Here is a 19,973-nt window from a genome sequence, read left to right as displayed (position 1 = left end):
ACTACAGCACCTGCTGTTGTGAGATTTATGATTAATCTCACACAGCCAACAAAGAGCGTCATGATTGCCTGCAGATTGTTTTTGTGGGGAAAGGATCTCAAGGATAATTGCCAGCATGCTTGTTTATTTTGGTGGGCTTCATTGGTCCCATTGTCTCATTATGCCTGGAGGCCTGTATGAGATGGTGTAGGTACAGCACAGATTAGACATTGCACTGTTGGCACTGTTCTCATAACTGAAAAATAACAAGTTGTACTTGTTTCTGCTTGATTTTTTTTCTTTTTTTTATTGAAAAACGAAGACGATAAAGCCCTTTTCAAGTTGAGACAAATCCTAACTTGAGCAGCTGAAATCGCCTCAAGTTGGAAATTGGCCTCATGATATTCAGAATGTTTATTAGCAGAATATAATTTTTTCCTGAAGTACCACCAATCACATTTCAATGGTTTTGGTTTGGCGTCTTGTCTTGCTGCACCCTTAGACAGGTTACAAATCATTCACTGTGTGTGTGACCCCTTGTTCTCATTCCAGCACCAGCCAAAGGGTATCTCTCTCAAGATGTTCAAAGCCCTGGTTAGCAATGGCCACCCAGAGTTCTCCTCCAACAGACAGCAAGATGCACAGAAGTTTTTCCTGCATCTCATCAACCTGGTGGAGGTATGCATGTATGGCTTCATACGTGTTTTCTATAAGTAGGAGTGTGTTATGGTGTACTTGTAATGATAAATACTACTCTAAAAGGCACGTAGTGATGAATACAGTATGCCATTGTTGCAGAGGTACAGCAATTGGCAAACAGTCACTGGTGTTCAATAAAAGGCTCAAAAGCATAAACGGTATCTTACGGCACTGGCTTTTCAGCTTGTCTTTCAATGATGGCCATAATAAAAGTAAAAAATAGCTTTCATGAAATGGCTACTGTAAAGCATTTTTCCGGCATGTCGGACTCTTGTCACACGTGGTCAATCGGAACCTTGGGGGAGAGGAAGCGTGACTGTTTTTGACGAAACGCAGCACCCTGTCCCCGGGCCGGCAGACACACACTTGTGCTCTGAAGTGACTTTTTCAACCGGGTTAAATTTAGACTGCCCCTATCGGTTCCAAAGGCCAGATAATGCTTCCGATTCTGCCTGAAGTCAACAGAGAAACATGCTCAGACTAGAAACCCGCCACTTTCTCTGCTCTTGCCCTTGACAAAACAATTAAGCCAAAAATCTGTTTACTCGACTCCGTTGCATGGCTGATTTATCTATTGTCAATTGTTTTTTTTACATTGAGCAGTAAGGTCAAGTAAAATGTAATAGAGGAGCTAACAAGTCAACTTAATGTTAATATAAATTAAAAATCAACCGTTTTTTTTTCTTAGCATCAGAATACCTATTGTAATTTAAATGGGGCCCTATGTTTTTACCTTTTAGTTTTAATTGAGTGTATAATTTGTGGGCATAATCAGCTGTCCTTAGCCTGTGTGGAGGAACTGAGTTGGTTAGACCAAGATAGGCAGACTCTAACAGTAGCCTTCAAGTTTAGCCTCGGGACTGCCTGCCAGCCAGCCAGTTAGAATACGTCACTGGAGTTTGGAGTAGAGCTATAACCTGAGTATTTCTGTAGCCTCTTAGAATAAAAAAGCTGCTGATGTGACACTCCATACAAGCCAAACAGTTTTAATTTAAGACCCATTGCCCCATGAGTCCTCAAATAAATAACAAACAAGTTTCATCCCCAATGACCCCCCCCCCCCCATAAACATCTGCGTACCTCTTTCAAATCAAATGTATTTATATAGCCCTTCTTACATCAGCTGATATGTCAAAGTGCTGTACAGAAACCCAGCCTAAAACCCCAAACAGCAAGCAATGCAGGTGTAGAAGCACGGTGGCTAGGAAAAACTCCCTAGAAAGGCCAAAACCTAGGAAGAAACCTAGAGAGGAACCAGGCTATGAGGGGTGGCCAGTCCTCTTCTGGCTGTGCCAGGTGGAGATTATAACAGAACATGGCCAAGATGTTCAAATGTTCATAAATGACCAGCATGGTCAAATAATAATAATCACAGTAGTTGTCGAGGGTGCAGCAAGTCAGCACCTCGATTAAATGTCAGTTGGCTTTTCATAGCCGATCATTGAGAGTATCTCTACCGCTCCTGCTGTCTCTAGAGAGTTGAAAACAGCAGGTCTGGGACAGGTAGCATGTCCGGTGAACAGGTCAGGGTTCCATAGCCGCAGGCAGAACAGTTGAAACTGGAGCAGCAGCACGGCCAGGTGGAGTGGGGACAGCAAGGAGTCATCATGCCAGGTAGTCCTGAGGCATGGTCCTAGGGCTCAGGTCCTCCGAGAGAGAGGAGAGAGCATACTTAAATTCACACAGGACACCGGATAAGACAGGAGAAATACTCCACATATAACAGACTGACCCTAGCCCCCCGACACACAAACTACTGCAGCATGAGTACTACAGGCTGAGACAGGAGGGGTCAGGAGACACTGAGGGGTCAGGAGACGCCTCTCTCTCTTTGAGTTATACTTGTTTCCCCCTGTCTTTCTTCGTTAGTCAATCTCTAACTGTGTAATTGACCACATGAAAACAGGATGCTTGGCATGGCCCCTCTTGTGATTTTTATTTATATATATATCCATATATCCATATATATATATATATATATATATATATATATATATATATACTGCTCAAAAAAATAAAGAGGAACACTAAAATAACACATCCTAGATCTGAATGAATGAAATAATCTTATTAAATACTTTTTTCTTTACATAGTTGAATGTGCTGACAACAAAATCACACAAAAATAATCAATGGAAATCCAATTTATCAACCCATGGACGTCTGGATTTGGAATCTCACTCAAAATTAAATTGGAAAACCACACTACAGGCTGATCCAACTTTGATGTAATGTCTTTAAAACAAGTCAAAATGAGGCTCAGTAGTGTGTGTGGCCTCCACGTACCTGTATGACCTCCCTACAACGCCTGGGCATGCTCCTGATGAGGTGGCGGATGGTCTCCTGAGGGATCTCCTCCCAGACCTGGACTAAAGCATCCGCCAACTCCTGGACAGTCTGTCGTGCAACGTGGCGTTGGTGGATGGAGCGAGACATGATGTGCTCAATTGGATTCAGGTCTGGGGAACGGGCGGGCCAGTCCATAGCATCAATGCCTTCCTCTTGCAGGAACTGCTGACACACTCCAGCCACATGAGGTCTAGCATTGTCTTGCATTAGGAGGAACCCAGGGCCAACCGCATCAGCATATGGCCTCACAAGGGGTCTGAGGATCTCATCTCGGTACCTAATGGCAGTCAGGCTACCTCTGGCGAGCACATGGAGGGCTGTGCGGCCTCCCAAAGAAATGCCACCCCATGCCATGACTGACCCACCGCCAAACCGGTCATGCTGGAGGATGTTGCAGGCAGCAGAACGTTCTCCACGGCGTCTCCAGACTCTGTCACGTCTGTCACGTGCTCAGTGTGAACCTGCTTTCATCATTGAAGAGCACAAGGTGCCAGTGGCGAATTTGACAATCTTGGTGTTCTCTGGCAAATGCCAAACGTCCTGCACGGTTTTGGGCTGTAAGCACAACCCCCACCTGTGGACGTCGGGCCCTCGTACCACCCTCATGGAGTCTGTTTCTGACCGTTTGAGCAGACACATGCACATTTGTGGCCTGCTGGAGGTCATTTTGCAGGGCTCTGGCAGTGCTCCTCCTACTCCTCCTTGCACAAAGGCGGAGGTAGCGGTCCTGCTGCTGGGTTGTTGCCCTCCTACGGCCTCCTCCACGTCTCCTGATGTACTGGCCTGTCTCCTGCTCTGGACACTACGCTGACAGACACAGAAAACTTTCTTGCCACAGCTCGCATTGATGTGCCATCCTGGATGAGCTGCACTACCTGAGCCACTTGTGTGGGTTGTAGACTCCGTCTCATGCTACCACTAGACTGAAAGCACTGCCAGCATTCAAAAGTGACCAAAACATCAGCCAGGAAGCATAGGAACTGAGAAGTGGTCTGTGGTCACCACCTGCAGAACCACTCCTTTATTGCGGGTGTCTTGCTAGTTGCCTATAATTTCCACCTGTTGTCTATTCCATTTACACAACAGCATGTGAAATGTATTGTCAATCAGTGTTGCTTCCTAAGTGGACAGTTTGATTTCACAGAAGTGTGATTGACTTGGAGTTACATTGTGTTGTTTAAGTGTTTCACAAAAAGCATAACAATTATTTTAAGAATTATAGATACATTACTCCTCTATGCACTCGATATGTCCGATTTTAAAATAGCTTTTCGGATGAAGCACATTTTGCAATATTCTAAGTACATAGCCCAGCCATCAAGGGCTAGCTATTTAGACACCCAGCACGTTTAGCCTTCACCAATATCAGATTTACTATTATAAAAGTTTGATTACCTTTTGTTGTCTTCGTCAGAATGCACTCCCAGGACTTCTACTTCAATAACAAATGTAGGTTTGGTCCCAAATAATCCATCTTTATATCCAAATAGCGTCGTTTTGTTCGTGCGTTCTAGACACTATCAGAATGGTAATCCACGGTCTCGCGCATGGCGCAGAACGTGACAAAAAATGTCTAAATATTCCATTACCGTACTTCGAAGCATGTCAACCGCTGTTTAAAATCAATTTTTATGCAATTTATCTCGTAGAAAAGCGATAATATTCCGACCGGGAATCTGCAATAAGCTAAACAGCCTAATGAATATACTCCACGGGGGCTAATCGCGCACGCGCCTCATTCAATGGTCCTCTGATCGGCCACTTGGATAAGGTGATAATCTGTTTCAGCCTGAGGCTGCCTCGTCATCCTTCAGGATTTTCCCGGCTTCTGAGAGCCTATTGGAGCCCTGGGAATTGTCACGTTACAGCTAAGATCCTTACTCTTCAATAAACAGATGCAAGACGCACGACTCCTTGTCAGACAGGCCACTTCCTGCATGAAACCTTGTCAGGTTTTTGCCTGCCATAGGAGTTCTGTTATACTCACAGACACCATTCAAACAGTTTTAGAAACTTTAGGGTGTTTTCTATCCAAACCTGAACAATAATATGCATATTCTAGCTTCTGAGTTGGTGTAGGAGGCAGTTAAAAATGGGCACATATTTTTTCCAAAATTCTCAATACTGCCCCCTAGCCCAAACAGGTTCAAATGATAAACTTGGATTAGCTAACACAACGTGCCATTGGAACACAGGAGTGATGGTTGCTGATAATGGGCCTCTGTACGCCTATGTAGATATTCCATTAAAAATCTGCCGTTTCCAGCCATAATAGTCATTTACAACATTAACAATGTCTACACTGTATTTCTGATCAATTTGATGTTATTTTAATGGACAAAAAATGTGCCTTTCTTTCAAAAACAAGGACATTTCTAAGTGACCCCAAACTTTTGAACGGTAGTGTGTGTGTATATATAGTACCAGTCAAAAGTTTGGACACCTACTCATTCAAGGGTTTTTATTTTATTTTTTACAATTTTCTACATTGTAGAATATTGAAGGCATCAAACTATGAAAAACACATTGAATCATGTGGTAATCCAAAAAGTGTTAAACAAATCCAAATATATATTTTATATTTGAGATTCTTCAAAGTAGCCACGCTTTGCCTTGATGACAGCTTTGCACACTCTTGTCATTCTTTCAACCAGCTTCACCAAGAATGCTTTTCCAACAGTCTTGAAGGAGTTCCCACATATGCTGAGCACTTGTTGGCTGCTTTTCCTTCACTCTGCGGTCCAACTCATCCCAAACCATCTCAATTGGGTTGAGGTCAGGAGATTGTGGAGGCCAGGTCATCTGATGCAGCACTCCATCACTCTCCTTCTTAGTCAAATAGCCTTTACACAGCCTGGGGGTGTGTTTGGTCATTGTCCTGTTGAAAAACAAATGATAGTCCCACTAAGCGCAAACCAGATGGGATGGCATATCGCTGCAGATTGCTGTGGTAGGCATGCTGATTAAGTGTGCCTTGAATTCTAAATACATCACCGACAGTGTCACCAGCAAAGGACCATCACACCACCTCTTCCATGCTTCACGGTGGGAACCACACATGCGGAGATAATCCATGCACCTACTCACAAAGACACGGCGGTTGGAACCAAACATCTCAAATTAGGACTCATCAGACCAAATTCCACCGGTCTAATGTTCATTGCTCGTGTTTCTTGGCCCAAGCAAATCTCTTCTTATTGGTGTCCTTTAGTAGAGATTTCTTTGCAGCAATTCGACCACGAAGGCCTGATTTCACACAGCCTCCCCTGAACAGTTGATGTGTCTGTTACTTGAATTCTGTGAAGCATTTATTTGGGCTGCAATTTCTAAGGCTGGTAACTCAAATGAACTTATCCATTGCAGCAGAGGTAACTCTGGGTCTTCCTTTCCTGTGGCGGTCCACATGAGGCAGTTTCATCATAGCGCTTGATGGTTTTTGCAACTGCACTTGAAGAAACGTTCAATGTTCTTTAAATGTTCCGTATTGACTGACATTCATGTCTTAAATTAATGATGGACTGTTGTTTCTCTTTGCTTATTTGAGCTGTTCTTGCCATAATATGGACTTGGTCTTTTACCAAATAGGGCTATCTTCTGTATACCACTCATGCCTTGTCACATCACAGCTGATTGGCTCAAATGCATTTAGAAGGAAATAAATTCCACAAATGAACTTTTAACAAGGCACACCTGTTAATTGAAATGCATTCCAGATGACTACCTCAAGAAGCTGGTTGAGAGAATGCAAAGTGTGTGCAAAGCTGTTATCAAGCCAAACGGTAACTACTTTGCAGAATCTCAAATATAAAATATATTTGGATTTAACGCTTTGTTTTGGGTTACAACATGATTCCATGTGTTATTTTATAGTTTTTATGTCTTCACTATTATTGTAAAATGAAGAAAAAACGTTGAATGAGTAGTGTGTGTCCAAACTTTTGACTGTGTGTGTGTGTGTGTGTGTGTGTGTGTGTGTGTGTGTGTGTGTGTGTGTGTGTGTGTGTGTGTGTGTGTGTGTGTGTGTGTGTGTGTGTGTGTGTGTGTGTGTGTGTGTGTGTGTGTGTGTGTGTGTGTGTGTGTGTGTTTCTAAGGTTCAAACATGCATGCAATTAATGAAAGTCTCAATGTTCTAATTGATGGGAACAGTTACATTTCCAAACACTTTTTTAACTGGTAAATTCAATAGCATCGATGAAGAGGACATAAGTATATTCTCTGCATCTTTCCCTGTGTGTCCCTCGCTTTAGAGAAACAGTGTGGGCTCGGAGAACCCCAACGACGCGTTCCGCTACCTGGTGGAGGAGCGCGTGCAGTGTTGCCAGACGCAGAAGGTGCGCTACACCCAGAAGGTGGACTACCTCATGCAGCTCCCGGCCCCCATCGAGGCCGCCTCCAACAGAGGTAAGATCCCACAGGCAGCTGCCCAGCCCCATGAGAACCAGCAGGGTTGCTGGCTCCCCCACAGCTCTCCTCTTCAAAGGGCATGGAGGATCGATATCTCTGAATGCCAAAGTGGGTTGGGAGTTTTGTGTTTTTAAATGCATACTGTAGATGGTGACTCTTAGCTGAATTACCTAATTGTTGAGAAAATAAGTTATTTCAAATGTCCAATATACAATCACTAAACCCCAATCATCTGAGAGTCCGACAACCGCAACAGCATTTTAGGAGGTTAAATGGCTTGACGTGTGTGTGTGTGTGTGTGTGTGTGTGTGTGTGTGTGTGTGTGTGTGTGTGTGTGTGTGTGTGTGTGTGTGTGTGTGTGTGTGTGTGTGTGTGTGTGTGTGTGTGTGTGTGTGTGACAGAGGAGCTGATAGCGTATGAGGCCAAGCGAAACGAAGCAGAGGAGAACATGAGGGCCCCTCCAGAGCCCGTGAGGGCCCGGATCCCCTTCACAGCGTGCCTGCAGGCCTTCACGGAGCCAGAGAACGTCCCTGACTTCTGGAGCTCGGAGCTGCAGGCCAAATCAGCTGGAGTCAAGTAAGCAAGGTCCTGGTCTAAGGCTGGGAAGAAAGATCGACATCCCACATTGTTGAATTCTCCCGCAGTTTCAACAGTGTGTGGGGATCTATCTTTCTTTCATGACTTGGCTTTTTGTATCCTGCACCCGAGTTATTTTGCACCATAATATGTCTAGCCCCCTAAGATGAAAAAACAATGTTGGTAGGCTACATGATAAATTAACCGTAGGAAAAATGTACTATTTCACTTTTTTTTAATACCCATACACAAACGACCAAAAATTAATGTAAAGCTGATCTTGTACATTGAATGAAAATATAAACAAAATGTAAAATGTTGGTCCCACGTTTAATGAGCTGAAATAAAAGATCCCAGAAATGTTCCATATGCACAAAAATATTAGATCTGTCAAATTTTGTGCGCAACTTTGTTAACGTCCCTGTTAGTGAGCATTTCTCCCTTGCCAAGATAATCCATCCACCTGACAGGTGTAGCATATCAAAAAACGGATTAAACATCAGGATCAGTACACAGGTGCACCTTGTGCTGGGGGAAATAAAAGTCCATTCTAAAATGTGCAGTTTTGTCACACAACACAATGCCACAAGTTTTGAGGGTGCGTGCAATTGTCATGCTAACTGCAGGAATGTCCACCAGAGCATTGCATGTTTATTTCTCTACCATAAGCCGGTTTGCTGATGTCAAGGTTGTGAACAGAGTGTCCCATGGTAGAGGTGGAGTTGTGGTATGGGCAGGCATAGGCTACGAACAACAAACACAACTGCATTTAATCGATGGCAATTTGAATGCACAGACATACCGAGACGAGATCCAGAGGCCCATTGTCGTGCCATTCATCCGCCGCCATCACCTCATGTTTCAGCATGATAATGTACGGTCCCATGTCGCAAGGATCTGTACACAATTCCTGGAAGCTGAAAATGTCCCAGTTCTTCCATGGCTTGCATACTCACCAGACATGTCACCCATTGAACATGTTTGGGATGATATGGAGTGACGTGTATGACAGTGTGTTCTAGTTCCCGCCAATATCCAGAAACTTTGCACAGACTTTGAAGAGGAGTGGGCCAACATTCCACAGGCCACAATCAACAGCCTGATCAACTTTATGCAAAGGAGATGTCTCACTACATGAGGCAAATGGTGGTCACATCAGATACCGACTTGTTTTTTGATCCACACCCTTAGAAACCTTTTTTTTTATTTACATTTTTTATGACCAACAGATGCATATGAATTCCCAGTCATGTGAAATCCATAGGTTAGGACCTAATTCATTAATTTCAATTGACTGATTTCCTTATGAACTGTAACTCCTCATTTAAATCTTAGAAATTGTTACATGTTGCGTTTATAATTTTGTTCAGTATAAATAAGTGATCCATATTTCTTTTCTAGTTATTTTTCTAAATTGTAGCCCTCTCTTTCCAGGACTTCCCGTTTTGCCTCCTTCCCAGAGTATCTGGTGGTGCAAATAAAGAAATTCACATTTGTGGTGGACTGGGTTCCAAAGAAAATAGGTGAGTAAGAGAACTGATGTCTCTCCACAAATGTTTTGGCTTGTCTGGATCCATGATTCTCTAGTACCAAGAGGATGCTGATTTCTGTTTTAACGTTGATACATGTCAACAAACATTGAAATCATATTAAGGGATAGAATGGTCTTCCATTGAAGGCCTATAAATGCATTCTATTTTTCAGATTTTCTCTTTATGCCTGGATAATTGTATTAAGTCAGCACTGTAGATCCCCAGCAGAGGGCAATGCCACACAGTGAATCACTGAGGTCCACTGACAATGAATAAAATACATCTTGTATTTTACATATTTACATACAGTGCATTCGGAAAGTATTCAGACCCCTTGACCCCTCACATTTTGTTAGGTTACAGCCTTATTGTAATATATATATATATATATATCTATCATCAGAATCCCCCGTAATGACAAAGCAATAACTGGTTTTTAGTTTTTTTTGTTGCAAATTTGTTAAAATAAAGTATTCAGACTCTTTACTCAGTACTTTGTTGAAGCACCTTTTGGCAGCGATTACAGCCTCAAGTCTTCTTGGGTATGATGCTATAAACTTGGAATAACCTGTATTTGGGGAGTTTCTACCATTCTTCTCTGCAGATCCTCTCAAACTCTGCCAGGTTGGAAGGGGAGCGTTGCTACACAGCTATTTTCAGGTCCCTCTAGAGAAGTTCGATCAGGTTGAAGTCCAGGCTCTGGCTGGGCCACTCAAGGACATTCAGAGACTCCTGCCTTGTCTTGGCTGTGTGCTTAGGGTTGTTGTCCTGTTGTAAGGTGAACCTTGGCACTAGTCTTAACCTGCTCCAGAGTGCTCAGGACCTTTTCATCAATGATCTCTCTGTACTTTGCTCCATTCATCTTTCCCTCGATCCTGACTAGTCTCCCAGTCCCTGCCGCTGAAAAACATCCCCACAGTATGATGCTTCACCATAGGGATGGTGCCAGGTTTTCTCCAGACGTGACGCTTGGCATTCACGCCAAAGAATTCAATCTTGGTTTCATCAGACCAGAGAGTCTTGTTCCTCATTGTCTGAGAGTCTTTTAAGTGCCTTTTGGCAAACTCCAAGCGGGCTGTCATGTGCCTTTTATTGAGGAGTGGCTTCCATCTGGCCACTCTACCATACTGGCCTGATTGGAGTGCTGCAGAGATGGTTGTCCTTCTGGAAGGTTCTCCAATCTCCACAGAGGAACTCTAGAGCTCTGTCAGAGTCACCATCAGATTCTTGGTCACCTCCCTCACTAAGGCCCTTCTCCCCAGATTGCTCAGTTTGGCTGGGCGGCCAGCTCTGGTTCCAAACTTCTTCCATTTAAGAATGATGGAGGCCACTGTGTTCTTGGAGACAGTCAATGCTGCAGACATTTTTTGGTACCCTTCCCCAGGTTTGTGCCTCGAAACAATCCTGTCTTGGAGCTCTACAAACAATTCCAAAAATATGATTGGGATTGAGGAAGGTTAACTATTAGAGATCCAGTTCAAATTAGGTTATTCCTGCATCTTGCAATTGAGATACTTGTTTTTGCAAGTTATGGTTTTTGTCATGTTAACCAAAAAAAGTTGTTACTGCTATATTCAATATTCTCTCATACTGATATGGTAGCTACATCTTGTATTTTGTACTGTAGCTATAGTGGTGAATGTGAGTGTAGTCATTCAGTTATCTGCTTGAATGACCATGCCCAAGTCCCCTCTTCTCTTGCTCATGTTCTTTCAAAACTCTGGGTTGCATTCATTCGGGCACATTGTAGCAAAACGTTCCGCAACAGGGATTGAAACGTGTTTCTTATTGGACAAGTTCCAATTGTACTTCCCTATTTCACTCAATTTTGGAGCCTTTTCTCCATTTCGAACTGAACATGACCCTGGCCTGTTCTTCAACAGATTTGTCCATAGACATCCCAGACTTCCTGGACCTGTCTCGGCTCCGGGGAACAGGACTGCAGGCGGGAGAACAAGAGCTCCCAGACCTCACACCCCCCATCGTCCTCCCTGAAGACACCAGAGGTAAGAAGGGCTGCTTTAGGACAAAGATACTGACAAACCTTTACCAATCTACCCACAGCTGGGAGGAGATTGACTTTAGGTGTTGGACGTGGCTAGCAAAGCTGGCGTTTGGACAAAACTAAATCTAGCACGCCTAACGAGTAACGTTTTGGGCCTAAAGCTGAGCAACATAGAAGTGGTACTGTTTGTAGTTCATATGCTTAGTATTCCCCTAATCTCTGTTCTTCCTTCAGAGGCGGTTGCTTGGATGGATTTAGCTACAGTGCGTCTGTAGTGCGACTACAGTGCGTTTCTGTGTACCTCTTTAATAGTTTAGAAGCCATTAGGCACATCGTGTTCTATACAGTCCTAGACCTAAGAACACTTGATATGTGCTCTAGGCAAGCAATAAAGCTTGTCCTGGTACCCTGTAGTGCTCCATTGACACAATGGTTGTCTTGTAGAAGATGCTTCAACCTTGTTAAGCTACAACTCGGGGTTGAAACGCAACTATTTTATTTTAGAAGACTAATATAACATAATTACCGTGTATCCCCTTCCTAAAATGAGGCTTTATGGTTAAATGCTAAGCGGCCAAAACAAAACTTCACACCAGAAATATGCCCGATTTAAGACGTCGTAAATGTGTTTTCAATGGAGCGATTTATTAAAGTTTTATGATTTCTCCTCTTAAGGACTGTTCCTGAAAAAGTAACAAAGCAGTTGGCCATTTTTGTTTTCTCTCATAATTAAATTACTGGTACACACCTACATACAGTAATATAAATCTTAGTTCTCAGTGTTAATAATGCATTTGTGATTTATACAGCATTTGTCAGATGAGCTCCATGAATCTTAAACACCAGCACATTGTCCCTTGACCTGAATCACTACAGCAATTAATTACATTTCTGAATCGGACAACGCCTGATGAATTCTGATTTGATTTCCGAGTTTTAAGCCCCCCAAAAAATGCTCCTTCAAATGCGTCATTTCCCATCAATTATCTTTACGGATTTAGTATTGATTTGGCATATGGAACCTGAGTTTTTTTTGTTTTTTTTTTACATTTATAGAAAAAAACATTACAATTAAGTTTACCGCCTTGAGCCATAAGTCAATACTTGTTTTAAGTGGAACAACATTTGTAATTAAAACTGAAGCGTGACTTGAACGGTAAGGATGCTATTTAGGTCCATGTTAGACTTTTTTTACTAACCACATACACTGCTCAAAAAAATAAAGGGAACACTTAAACAACACAATGTAACTCCAAGTCAATCACACTTCTGTGAAATCAAACTGTCTACTTAGGAAGCAACACTGATTGACAATAAATGTCACATGCTGTTGTGCAAATGGAATAGACAAGAGTTGGAAATTATAGGCAATTAGCAAGACACCCCCAATAAAGGAGTGGTTCTGCAGGTGGGGACCACAGACCACTTCTCAGTTCCTATGCTGCCTGGCTGATGTTTTGGTCACTTTTGAATGCTGGCGGTGCTTTCACTCTAGTGGTAACATGAGACGGAGTCTACAACCCACACAAGTGGCTCAGGTAGTGCAGCTCATCCAGGATGGCACATCAATGCGAGCTGTGGCAAGAAGGTTTGCTGTGTCTGTCAGCGTAGTGTCCAGAGCATGGAGGCGCTACCAGGAGACAGGCCAGTACATCAGGAGACCTGGAGGAGGCTGTAGGAGGGCAACAACCCAGCAGCAGGACCGCTACCTCTGCCTTTGTGCAAGGAGGAGCACTGCCAGAGCCCTGCAAAATAACCTCCAGCAGGCCACAAATGTGCATGTGTCTGCTCAAACGGTCAGAAACAGACTCCATGAGGGTGGTATGAGGGCCCGACGTCCACAGGTGGGGGTTGTGCTTACAGCCCAAAACCGTGCAGGACGTTTGGCATTTGCCAGAGAACACCAAGATTGGCAAATTCGCCACTGGCGCCCTGTGCTCTTCACAGATGAAAGCAGGTTCACACTGAGCACATGTGACAGACGTGACAGAGTCTGGAGACGCCGTGGAGAACGTTCTGCTGCCTGCAACATCCTCCAGCATGACCGGTTTGGCGGTGGGTCAGTTATGGTGTGGGGTGGCATTTCTTTGGGGGGCCGCACAGCCCTCCATGTGCTCGCCAGAGGTAGCCTGACTGCCATTAGGTACCGAGATGAGATCCTCAGGCCCCTTGTGAGACCATATGCTGGTGTGGTTGGCCCTGGGTTCCTCCTAATGCAAGACAATGCTAGACCTCATGTGGCTGGAGTGTGTCAGCAGTTCCTGCAAGAGGAAGGCATTGATGCTATGGACTGGCCTGCCCGTTCCCCAGACCTGAATCCAATTGAGCACATCTGGGACATCATGTCTCGCTCCATCCACCAACGCCACGTTGCACCACAGACTGTCCAGGAGACCATCCGCCACCTCATCAGGAGCATGCCCAGGCGTTGTAGGGAGGTCATACAGGCACGTGGAGGCCACACACACTACTGAGCCTCATTTTGACTTGTTTTAAGGACATTACATCAAAGTTGGATCAGCCTGTAGTGTGGTTTTCCACTTTAATTTTGAGTGTGACTCCAAATCCAGACCTCCATGGGTTGATAAATTGGATTTCCATTGATTATTTTTGTGTGATTTTGTTGTCAGCACATTCAACTATGTAAAGAAAAAAGTATTTAATAAGATTATTTATTTCATTCAGATCTAGGATGTGTTGTTTAAGTGTTCCCTTTATTTTTTTGAGCAGTATATTAAATGAATTCATCTGATAGATTCAGATAAATCAAAAAGTGTAGCAACAGCATGAATATAATTTAATTAGTACAAAAAACATGTTTGTTTGTTCCTTGGAAATAATCACTTGTTTTCTTTTCCTTTCAGACAACTCGATGAGCTCCTCAGATTGTAAGTATTCAGTTTCTCCTATCCTTCCGCTATATATACCTAACACATTACAAAGATTTACCACTATGGAACAAAAGTTTTGCAGTTGTGATAAATGCAGTGAAAATGAGTTTTACGACGCAAAACCAACAGCTGCTGCGGCCGCCGCGTAACTTTTCCTACTTACAAAAACTTGATTTGTTATTAGCCCTTTTTTGTTATTAGTAAGCACTGGGTAAGTACAGCATGTCCCCGCGCGGATCCTTTCCAGTGCCTCTTTAATGAGGCCCAAAGAGAAAACAAAACCACCTTTAGAACCTTCGAGGTTTGTAAAGAGCGTGGGCGGCACTGATGTTTATGGGTTGTTTTTTTTGCTTGTCCTCAGCCACAGGAATAGACGAGTCGGCGGCAATGCAACTGGCGGAGATGGGCTTCCCTCTGGAGGCCTGTCGGAAGGCCATCTACTACACTGGGAACATGGGCCCCGAGATGGCCCTCAACTGGATCATAGCACACATGGAGGAGCCTGGTAAGAGCCACATGGATGTTATTCAAGTCTGATTCCTCAGCCTCTTCTGGGCACATGTGGGAGTGGGCGGTGCACGCTCTAAAACATCACTAAAGTGACATGTGCGTCACAGCAGGAGTCCCCAGCTGCCACTGTGTGTGTGTGTGTGTGTGTGTGTGTGTGTGTGTGTGTGTGTGTGTGTGTGTGTGTGTGTGTGTGTGTGTGTGTGTGTGTGTGTGTGTGTGTGTGTGTGTGTGTGTGTCTAAGGACTGATACATTTTTGCATCATTTTCAATGGGTAATTCATAATTACATGCTATAACTGCATGTTTCTTATGCAAACAAGGTAAATAGATTGTTTCAATGTCCATTACTAAAGCACTTTTGTGTGTTAGCATGCTAACATAAATTGTATTTAGCTAGCTTAAAACAAAAATTAATGCAGTACCAGTCAGAAGTTTGGACACACATACTCATTCTTTATTTTTAATATTTTATACATTGTAGAATAATAGTGAAGACAACACTATGAAATAACACATATGGAATCATGTAGTAACCAAAAAAGTGTTAAACAAATCAAAATATATTTTATATTTGAGATTCTTAAAAGTAATCACCCTTTGCCTTGATGACAGTTTTGCACACTCTTGGCATTCTCTCAACCAGCTTCATGAGGTAGTCATCTGGAATGCATTTCCATTAACAGGTGTGCCTTCTTAAAAGTTAATCTGTGGAAAGTCTTTCCTTCTTAATGTGTTTGACCCAATCAGTTGTGTTGTGACAAGGTAAGGGTGGTATACAGAAGATAGCCCTATTTGGTAAAAGACCAAGTCCATATTATGGCAAGAACAGCTCAAATAAGCAAAGAGAAATGACAGTCCATCATTACTGTAAGACATGAAGGTCAGTCAATGGGGAAAGTTTCTTCAAGTGCAGTCGCAAAAACCATCAAGCGCTATGATGAAACTGGCTCTCATGAAGACCGCCACAGGAAAGGAAGACCCAGAGTTACCTCTGCTGCAGAGGATAAGTTCAGAGGAGTAACCAGCCTCAGAAATTGCAGCCCAAATAAATTCTTCAGAGTTCAAGTAACAGACATCTCAACATCAACTGTTCAGAGGAGACTGCGTGAATCAGGCCTTTATGGTCGAACCACTACTAAAGGACACCAATAATAATAAGAGACTTGCTTGGGCCAAGAAACACAAGCAATTGACATTAGACCGGTGGAAATTTGTCCTTTGGTCTGATGAGTCCAAATTTGAAATTTTTGTTTCCAACTGCTGTGTCTTTGTGAGACGCAGAGTAGGTGAACGGATTATCTCCGCATGTGTGGTTCCCACCGTGAAGCATGGAGAAAGAGGTGTAATAGTGTGGGGGTGCTTTGCTGGCGACACTGTCAGTGATTTATTTAGAATTCAAGGCACACTTAACCTGCATGTCTACCACAGCTTTCTGCAGCGATACGCCATCCCATCTGGGTTGTGCTTATCATTTGTTTTTCAACAGGACAATGACCCAACACACATACAGGATGTGTAAGGGCTATTTGACCAAGAAAGAGAGTGATGGAGTGCTGCATCATGACCTAGCCTCCACAATCACCTGACCTCAACCCAATTGAGATGGTTTGGGATGAGTTGAACCACAGAGTGAAGGAAAAGCAGCCAACAAGTGCTCAGCATATCTGACAACTTTCATCTGCAGAAATTATTCAGTTGTGCAAACCCACATTTTCATCAGCTGTCCGGGTGGCTGGTCTCATACGATCCTCCAGGTGAAGAAGCCAGATGTGGAGTTCCTGGGCTGGTGTGGTTACACGTGGTCTGCGGTTGTGAGGCCGGTTGTACGTACTGCCAAATTTTCTAAAACGACGGAGGTGGCTTATGGTAGAGAAATTAACATTAAATTACCTGGCAACAGCTCTGGTAGACAGTCCTGCAGTCAGCATGCCATTTGCACGCTCCCTCAAAACTTGAGATATTTTTGGCACACAATACAATGCCACAGATGTCTGAAGTTTTGAGGGAGCGTGCAATTGGCATGCTTGACTGCAGGACTGCACCAGTGCTGTTGCCAGAGAATTTCATGTTCATTTCTCTACCATAAGCTGCCTCCAATGTCATTTTAGAGAATTTGACATCAAGTCCAACCGGCCTCACAACCGCAGACAGTGTGTGGCGTCGTGTGGATGAACGGTTTGCTGATGTCAATGTTGTGAACGGAGTGACCCATGGTGGGGTTATGGTATGGGCAGGCATAAGCTATGGACAGCGAACACAATTGCATTTTATCGATGGCAATTTGAATGCACAGAGATACCGTGACGAAATCCTGAGGCCCATTGTCGTGCCATTATCCGCCACCATCACCTCATGTTTCAGCATAATGCACGACGACCTCATGTTGCAAGGATCTGTACACAATTCCTGGAAGCTGAAAATGTCCCAGTTCTTCCATGGCCTGCATACTCACCAGACATGTCACCCATTGAACATGTTTGGGATGCTCTGGATCAACGTGTACGACAGCGTGTTCCAGTTCCTGCTACTATCCAGCAACTTCACACAGCCATTGAAGAGGAGTGTGACAACATTCCATAGGCCACCATCAACAGCCTGATGAACTCTATGTGAAGGAGATGTCTCGCTCCATTAGGCAAATAGGCAAATGCATGAGGCAAATACACCAGATACTGACTGGTTTTCTGATCCATGCCCCTACCTTATTTTTAAGGTTTCTATTACCAACAGATGCATATCTGTATTCCCAGTCATGTGAAATCCATAGATTAGGGCCTAATGCATTTATTTCAATTGACTGATTTCCCTTATGAACTGTAACTCAGTAAAATCTTAGATTTGGTTTAATTTGTAGACAAACTGGAATTAAAACCAGACCTTAACAAGGGTTCCAGGACTAGTAGAGGGCTCAATGTCATTGTCATCCAACAAATGTAAATGCCCTGAGTTTGCTAAACGGCATTGGCACTTGGATTGGAACCGGTGTTTTGGTCAGATGACATAAAAATAGAGCTCTTTGGCCATGCACACCAGTGGTGGGTTTTGCATTGAAAGATGCATATGCAGAAAATAACCCCATACCTTCTATAAAATATGATGGTGAATCTTTGATGTTATGGGGCTATTTTGCTTCCACTGGTCCTGGCGCCTTTGTTAAGGTCAACAACATCATGAACCCAGTACCACGGCATTTTTGTCAAAAACCTGGTTTCCTCTGCCAGGAGGCTGAAACTTGGCCGCAAGTGGATCTTCCAGCAATATAATAAACTAGAGCACACATCCAAATCCACAAATAAATGGTTAATTGACCATTTAAAATCAACATTTTGCAATGGTCATCTGTCTCCGGACTTGAACCCCTTGAAAATGTGGTTTGAATTGAGGTGGTCAGTCCATAAGCGCAGACGAAGGATATCAAGGATCTGTAAAGATTATGTATGGAGGAATGGTGTAAAATCCCTCCCAATGTGTTCTCTAATCTCATAAAACGTTTTTTAAAAAAGGCTCTGTGCCATTATCCTCGCAAGGTGAGGCATTGAACGGTATTAAAAACAGGGGTGCCAATATCTTTGATCCCCATCTTTTTGAGAATTATTATTTCTCCCCCCTCCACTTGCCTCTTCCATTTTTGCGGTAATGCTGCCATTTAGTTTGTTGTAATTTTAAGTAGAGCAAACATTTCTATACATGTTTGTTAGCTGCATGTGTTACATAACTGCACGAGTCCTATTTATGATATAATTTACAAAGATTATACCGTTTAAAAAAGAAATAATCCCAAAACATTTTTTTGGTCAATTTGTAAATTTGAGTTTAACCATAATATTTATTGTAATATTTGTTCTATCTTTTCTGGTGGATTAAACTGAAATTGCAACCAACTTTCTATGGCTTGTTTTAAAAATAGCAATATTTTGGAGATTTCATTTTATAATAACCGAAAGTGAAGGTTTAATCTGAATAAAGGGAAAAAGGCCATTCTTGAACATGTGGTGAGATATTCTTAATAATCTGTTAGAGAACCAGTTCGGATTGAAATATCACTTGTAAAAGTTGTATGTATTTTTTGGGTGATCCAATATGTAATCCAGAGAGGTTAGAAAAATGATCTAGATCCTCTGAGGTTGTGGACGGATCCAAATTGTGGATTTAAAAGAAAACATGAATCCTCAGCGCACAATGAAACCTTTTTGTTTTTAAGCCTTGGAGTTCTTTTGCATCACAACCCTGGAGTGTAAGGGGCCTCACATTTTTTTCAATGGACTGGATCCTTATATTTACCACTTGGGTCCTGTTTCAGTAATAATGAAATCGGACCTTGTGGTTGAGTATCTGATAATCTACCATTTTTATAGGTGGGGTTAAAACATGCTAAAACTATCCTCTGGGTACATAAAAAAAAAGGTTTGCTATACCTGAACTAGTATGTCATCCAGCCCTGGAGTTTTCCCGGACTTTCCCAGCTTTAATTGCATCAAGAAGTATTACTTGTTAAATCTCTTTGTCTGAGCAATTGTATTAGTATAATATAATTTCTCCCTTTTTTGCATACAATATAGGTCAGTGTTTTATTTTATTCATAGTATTGGACCTGACTGTAATGTGGTTTAACACTAGCACACGCAGTCAAATTGTACAGGTGTGTAACAACTGTGTCAATTAAGGCCCAATCAGGTCAAAACGGGGGAGGAACAGTGTTCTATTGCCATAGTAACTTTTTAAAACTGCCATCTGTTTTGTTTTAGTCCCTCCTAAATTCTTAATTGCTTGTGTGGAATTGTAGTTAGGAAGTCACATATCAGCTTTTTAATATGCATGATCCATCAGCCAGCCTCTTTTGCACTCTCCCTGAAATTCAGCTTTATTACAGTTGTTTAATAAACTCAGTATTAAAGGAGTAGTTCACTATTTCCCAGCTTGATGTTAGATGGTTCTTCACCCTGAAAGTAGTCTATGGGCCAGGAGAAACTGTAGTCCATGGTCCAGTTCTCCTTAAACAGCCACTACAAACTTGAGCTAACTTTAGTC

General features: G+C 42.8%; 1 protein-coding gene across 1 annotated transcript in view; it reads left to right on the top strand.

The window, feature by feature from the left end:
- The window catches only part of LOC106613496 (ubiquitin carboxyl-terminal hydrolase 13), a 57,992-nt gene that overhangs the window by 30,091 nt on the left and 7,928 nt on the right, over positions 1-19,973 (top strand). The window contains 7 exon segments of the mRNA XM_014215785.3: positions 532-657; positions 7,275-7,428; positions 7,833-8,007; positions 9,442-9,530; positions 11,423-11,545; positions 14,409-14,432; positions 14,797-14,940. Coding sequence (XP_014071260.3) covers positions 532-657; positions 7,275-7,428; positions 7,833-8,007; positions 9,442-9,530; positions 11,423-11,545; positions 14,409-14,432; positions 14,797-14,940 — 835 coding nt within the window.

Source organism: Salmo salar, chromosome 10 (genome assembly GCF_965601325.2).
Source record: "Salmo salar chromosome 10, fSalSal1, whole genome shotgun sequence".
Taxonomy (NCBI): domain Eukaryota; kingdom Metazoa; phylum Chordata; class Actinopteri; order Salmoniformes; family Salmonidae; genus Salmo; species Salmo salar.
The sequence above is the reverse complement of the archived record's forward strand: the minus strand, read 5'-3'. Positions and strand labels throughout refer to the sequence as shown.